Source organism: Achroia grisella, unplaced genomic scaffold, assembly GCF_030625045.1.
Source record: "Achroia grisella isolate CSIRO2021 unplaced genomic scaffold, CSIRO_AGI_Agris_v1 utg546, whole genome shotgun sequence".
NCBI lineage: Eukaryota > Metazoa > Arthropoda > Insecta > Lepidoptera > Pyralidae > Achroia > Achroia grisella.
Window position 1 is genome coordinate 4890346 of NW_026712931.1, and position 7079 is coordinate 4897424.

The 7079-nt window shown below is 32.7% G+C and overlaps 1 protein-coding gene across 1 annotated transcript; it reads left to right on the forward strand.

Annotated features, from left to right (window-relative positions):
• The first annotated feature begins 413 nt into the window (after window positions 1–413).
• On the forward strand, window positions 414–4641 carry LOC131848248 (uncharacterized). Its single transcript, XM_059198042.1, has 3 exons — window positions 414–694; window positions 2445–2594; window positions 4286–4641. The coding sequence occupies exons 1-3, from the start codon at window positions 611–613 to the stop codon at window positions 4406–4408; spliced, it is 357 nt and encodes a 118-aa protein (XP_059054025.1). The 5' UTR covers window positions 414–610; the 3' UTR covers window positions 4409–4641.
• Window positions 4642–7079: the final 2438 nt, after the last annotated feature.

Genomic DNA, 7079 nt, shown 5'->3' on the forward strand with positions numbered 1-7079 from the left:
TAATTTCAAGATATATACGATATGTATGGAATTGTTTACTAATACAAATATGAATTCATATAAACTGTTATTTTTATATTATCTAATCACATTAATTGATGTAGGCAATGATTAATCTAGAACTGGACTTATACTTCTACCATGTTTTTTTATAACTTAATGAAATATTTATTCATATTTAAAATAAACATACCTCGAACAAATTGGTACGAGATTTGTCCTTAAAAAATCGATTAAAATAAGGTAATGATGTACGAGACTTATTTTTCTTTTTATATGCCACTTATAAAAGTAAAAAAACATAAACTATAAGTAGAGAACCAAATTAAACTAATAACTAAATATATCTAAGACATTTTATTTATTTATACCATGTTGAGTGCTTTAAGGTTGGCAACACTGTTGACGAGTTTTAGTACGTAATGTATGTAGTTATTTACTGATAAAGTCATAATAATATATGGTGTCTTGTCTAACCTCTCTTCGTGTATTGTTTATTATTAGTTTAGCTTTTGAATATGCGTGAAGTGACTTAAACTAGTAATTTAATTTAAATAAGAAACACATGACATTTTAATGACGTATTAAGGAAAAAGATTAAATACGTACAATGTTTATAGAAGCATTTTTAGCTGGTATTTGGGCGTCTGTAGGAAGTACTTTAGGAAAATTATCAGGAGTACACAGTATAGTTGTAAGTAACATAACGACTTTTTTATGTTTGGTGTTTAGGTAACAAAAAAATATAAGTAATAATTTGTTAAAATAAAAAATATTTTAAATGTTACATTATTACATACAGTTAAAGTTGCATATTTATAATTAATCTATTTGCAACCATCAATAAAGTAAACAAAGAGAATACAACTATAGAGCAAATTCCCTATGAATTTAACTGACACCGCCATCTACAAGCAGGCTTTGACAACTTTACCGAACCATAGGGGGTGAAAGGAATGGTACTCCAAACCCGCGAAAGCATGCGCTCCGTAGTGGATATGGAGCGCATGCATGGCTGCATTTAAAATATAAAATACCCCAAATATTCCCAAACAAGGGATTTCCTCTTAAAACCCGGTATTTCGAGTGAAAATAATATTATATGATCAGAAAACTTTCTGTTATTGTCGGTTTCATTCGGTCGATGCAATGGCGGAAGTACCTACTAAGGCACGAACCCAACTACCGATTAGCCTATCGTTTATGTAGCCCACATGAGTTTTCAGTAAAACAGTGTTTTACTGAAAACTCATGTGGGTACCAAGAAGAGCATCACGCACGATCTATTGGTTCCTGCGACTTCCACTCCTTTGAATTAGCACCGAAAGAAGAATTTTCGATATAACTTCCCTCACATACCCCTAAAAACTTTTATAGTATACTTTAGGCTAAAGATAAAAGTTTGTGAGTATGGATGGATCTTTGTTACTCTTTCACGCAAAAACTACTGAACGGATTTTAATGAAACTTTACAGTAATATAGCTTATAGATACATATGTAGATTAGAATAACAAATCCTTAATAAAATTATAAATGTGAATGTGGGGATGTCTGTTACGCTTTCACGCAAAAACTACTGAACGATCATCATTCAATAAGAAGGAACATAGGACACTTTTTATTAAAAAAAAAAACAAATATTTCTGATTCAATGCAAGCGAAGCGCCTCAGGTAAAAGCTAAGCAAGTAAGCTATAAAGTTCACGGGGATGAAACCGCGGGCACAGCTAGTGTATATAAAAGATTTATACAAACATCCTAAGGACTTAAATTAGCGGTTGACGTTTTGCTTCAAAATACTTAGCCGTAGTGAGTTAATGAATAGTTTGAAACGACGGCGAAGACTGTAATTTCATCGCGTAAATTGGAAATACCTAATTTATTTATTCAGGAACTAATGTTATTCAAAATTATTTATAGTGCAAAAATAGGTCGAGTCATCGAAATTATTGTATTACTCTAGCTGTTAGCTACGAATTCGTTCGCGTCGTCTTTTATTACTTTTTTTATTAAAATAAATTTCTCAGAATCTTTAGTTACTAGTGAAGGCTATGTCATAATCGGTTCTGCCGTTTTAGAGAAACAGCAGCATTTGTTAGAAAAACAGATAAAAATATTGAAAATATTTTTTTATTTAAGTTGCATAAGTACTGTCATATACATTTAGTGAATAGCCGTTAATTTTAAATTACAAACAGACACTTCAATTTTATTTATTTGTATAGTATTATAACGCACAAACTACTGAACCGATCATTATCAATATTTGTACACATGCTTACTTTTTATTTAAAAAAACAAATTTTTTTTTTATAAAAAAACAAAAATATAAAATATCAACATTTTGCTACTTCAGGGCCATCTAATATCCAGTAATGAAGTTATTTAATGTATAGAAATTAATAATAATAATAATAAAATGTATGTCATAATTATTTTACTAGGGTGACAGCTACCTCATATGGGGCGGGTTGCTAGTGGCTATGGTGATCGCCAATACATGGGGTTGTCGACACTATCTTCGCTCCCTCGACGCCGCTACAAACTCCGTAAAACCTACAGTTATATCAGCTGCGTCCAGCTATGTTCTATCTGTAAGTATATTCTCTAAATACCTTTACGACTCATATATCAAATGGCATTTTTTTAAATTTAATGGGTAATAATGGAATGGTGCACCCACTTGCTATATAGGTGCAGTATCGGTGGGTAACAATGAATGAAAATATAAGCATGAGGCCAGGTCAGTTAGCCCATCGTGATAAATTCAGCTGAAAGGTATTACAATGGTTTTTATTAGATACCGCGTGGTCAACTTTATTACCACGTGGTTAACATGGCCCACTGGGGGGGGAAGGGGATTGTTAGTAATGTGGATTGATAACCCCATTGCTAGCAATGTACCATGTCAGGTCGACCTCCACGCGGTTCCCCCTGGAAACCACCGTGTTAAATTACTGGTGAATTTGTCACGATGGGCTAACTAACCTGACCTCATGCTCATCTTATCATCCTCCACTGGTGCCCCGCCAGCGTAAACCGTTAGCGCAGGCGGGTGTACCATTCCATTATCATCCACAAAAAAAACATGGCCCACTGGAGGGGAAGGGGATTATTAGTAATGTGGACTAATGATCCCTTTGCTAGCAATGTATCATGTCAGGTCGACCTCCACGTGGTTCCCCCTGGAAATCATCGTGATAAATTTCCGGTGAATTTGTCACAATGAGCTAACTGATCTGACTTCATGTTCATCCTATCATCCTCCACTGGTTCCCCGCCAGCGTAAACCGTTAGCGCAGGCGGGTGCATCATTACATTATCATCCACTAAAAAAAAAACATGGCACATTTAATATCAGTCCATATTGCTAATTAACAATGGGATTGCCATTGTCAACTATCGATTTTATTATGAATGCTACACATCACATACTCACATTTTGCTGGGTATATTTGATTCCAACGTGGCAGAGAGCGAGCCTAGTGCCGTCACTTGTATTAATTTTCAGTTTTTTTTGAGGTCGAACTCCACGCGGTTTCCCCTGGAAGCCATCGTGGTTAATTTTCGGTGAAATCGGTACGATGGACTAACTGTTGCTCATACGTATATCATCTGTACGGATGGACTAATTTCTTGCTCATACTATCATCTTTCATTGGTGCCCCGCCAGTGTATACCGTTAGAGCTAACGGGTGCACCATATTATTAATTCATTAAAAATTCCCAGTGGTTGTAAGTTTGAATACTAAGTCAACTAGACCATGACATTTTCCCCAAACACTAAAAGGAAAAAATAATATAAATGTGAAAGTGAGTTTGATGAGGAAGAGTCGATTCTCACCTAAACGGCACGTGGCGGGAGAGAGGGGGTCTCGGCAAATATTATAATATTTAAGAATGTTTGTTCTGCAAGAAACAGTGTAAAATATTGTGAAGAATTATTATTATCATCGAAAGCAAGTAGCACAGTAGTAGGTGGCTTCTCAATACGTTTCCAAAAAAATTTCTCTCTTGAGATTAATGAAAAAGGGATTGAGTCGAACCCAATTCCACGACATTTTACCAAGGGGGATCCAATTGGGGGTCGAAAATTTGATAAAATCGCCTCATGTAATTAATGAACTTCCCCTTTTTAGTCTTATTTATTAATACCTATTTCAGTAGTTAACTATATTTAGGCTACATTTTCTTTCTGTATCGATTGCAGCTATCCAGGATGCTCAATTAATTTTACCAAGATATACATTTGTGTGTTTATATATTATACCTTTATTGTAAACAGGGGGTTATCGGAATAGCTTTATTCGAGGAGGGTGCTTCGGTGCGGTGGTGGGCTGGCGCTGTTCTCATCGTTACCGGCCTGGCATTCGTGGCCCGACCACGGAACAAGCATAAATCTGCATAGCTTTCGTGTTTCCAGCATTCAGCAAACAAATAAATTAATGTCTTCTAAACAAAAGAATGAATGGAGCGTATTACAGAAATAATTCCGTGCTTATTTTTAAAATAGTACTTACATTTAATTTATTGGAAATTGCTCTGCGCATAATTTAAATACGAACGAAATGTAAATGGATAAGTTTTTATTTTTATATCTTTTATAGATTCCAACGTGAATGTTTGTAAAATTTACTAATCTGTTACTAGTAATAGTTGAAATATATATCTAACTACTGTCTGATTCTGCAAACGTTGTTTTACCATATAAATTAAAATCGCTATTGTAGTGAAAATTAAGGGTTGTATGTATTTTTAATGCATATCATAAAAAATAAATACAAAAAAATAATATTTAGCGTAATTTATATTATTTACACATATCATTGAGGTTATGAAATATTCTAAGACCCGACCCCGTTGGCCGATTCTAAGACCTATCCGATATGCACATAAAATTTCATAAAAATTGGTAAAGCCGTTTCTGTGGAGTTTGGTAACAAACACCACGAGAATATTATATATTAAATATATTTTTCAATCATCGTATAAATGAAGCACGCAGTATTATCTATACTTATAGCTCCCAACTCTGTGGAGTGTATGTACGTATGTATAAATAATATAAGTAAGTACCTACCTACTATGATTTGATTGACGTAGGTGTTCAATATTACATGATATAACTTACTTAAGAAGTGCAATGTCGGTTACTTAGGTAATGTACCTTCGTAAAAGTATTCCCATAGAAGCTTTACGATTAGGAATTTTATATTACTAGCTGATTCCAGCGAATTTGTCTGCGCAATCTTTCATCCTTTTTTTCATTCTTCTATATTAAGTACCTTTTATATTCTTATTTGAGATAGGAAATAGCCTTCATGATACAATGTTAATTAATAACAGTTTTGCATTTATACTATAAGTATCATTTTACTGTATACCTTATATATATTTAACTGTATTTCTCATTTATCACGAACATAATTATTGACTGTTTCAGTTCGTCAGTAGTTATTGTAAATGTTATTTAATTGAAACAATGAAATTTAATATTTAACGGTACCTAATTAACTCCCTATGTATATTCGACCTATTGTCTGTCTTTCGAACGTACAAATTACGTACATTTTATATGGCTTCTTATTATTGATCGATATTGCTTAATTAAGTTTAACAAGTAGATAACTTACAACGGGTAACTAATAATTACCATAACATAATCTTATTCTTAGAACAATTCGTCATTCCTTCAAATAGAGTAAGTACATATACTGTTAATATAATTGTTACTTGAATTAAATGAAATGTTATTGTAGAATTCTGTTTGACTTTTCCGCTTAAAACCTGTTTATGTATCTTTAACCAACTTAAAAAATAAGGTTATATTCACTATATGTATATGTATACTATATATATATGAGATACGGCTTCTGCTTTGTCATGTTAAATTATAACTGCGAAAAAGTATAAGTAACTTTCCCAAGGGATTAATTAATTGATTCCATTTGAAATAGCCGTTTAATGTAAGTGTATCCAATCTATTTTTACTCGGTAATAATTGCTACTATGGTTTAGAGTTATGTGTTTGTTTATAGATTTATCTTGTGAAAACTACTCACCGAGTAGATACTCAAGTACGCCTACTAATATCACCGTAAAAGAAACCAAAGTATTTCAAAAGTTAATCGATAAACACTACAGATTGCTTGCAAAATAAATAGGTAGTATTATACTCCTTTTACACTTAAAAAGTGTTACTAAGGGCAAAATACGACTATACTAAAAAGTATCAACTCACCCTTTGCATAGCTTTCAACCAGTCTCTACTAGGCATGGCGAGTTGCTATGTTTATCGATGTCGATATTTTAACAGATATGAAAGAGTTATACTATACACTCAAAAGATGGTTTCCACTATACGTTGCCCAATTTTATAAAACACTTAAATGAAGTTCTTGCTCATAATACTCGAATTTTGATTTTATAAATACTGTACATATACCGTTTGAATCGAGACTCTCAATTATTTTATCAAGTAAGTTATTACGTGATCTGCTCATCGTAGCTACGAATGGCCTATAATAATCAAGAAAGCGCTTGATTGGTCAAAACAAGTCACACAAGAAAAACTTTCATAACATAATTATTAAAACAATATCGAGGAAACACGACACACGGTAAAAACAAAAATATAAAGCCAGTATTTTCTTAGTATTTGCTGATTATTATATGATATGTGTTCAGTATATTCAATTGAGAAGAACTGGTAAATAACTCAGCTGAATTGTTCCATTTTAATTTTTAGTCAATATGTTCGTTCTTTACACCTTTGCTTGCACTACATAAGATTGGTGACTCAAGCAGGCATTCTGGTACGTAAAAAATGTGTCAGTAGGTATTCTCGGAATTTTAAGTACTTTGAGAAAGTTAAAACATATAGACTAAAGAGAAAGTCAGGCATTCCTTTATATAATGACTGAAGAAAAAGTGTATATTAAATATGATAATTTTAATCTGTGCAAAAAAATTTAAATATTATTTTACTAAAGTTAATGTAATACCTACTTGTTTTCGGACTTATAGTACTTGGAGGCGTACCAACACCATAAATACAATAATTTCTTGTAAATCGACAT

Excerpts from the sequence above, each read along its gene's own strand:
- LOC131848248 (XM_059198042.1), top strand. The coding sequence starts at position 611 with ATGTTTATAGAAGCATTTTTAGCTGGTATTTGGGCGTCTGTAGGAAGT. Across the intron at positions 695-2,444 it reads CAGGAGTACACAGTATAGTT|GGTGACAGCTACCTCATATG; the intron begins GTAAGTAACATA and ends TTATTTTACTAG. Across the intron at positions 2,595-4,285 it reads CGTCCAGCTATGTTCTATCT|GGGGTTATCGGAATAGCTTT; the intron begins GTAAGTATATTC and ends TATTGTAAACAG.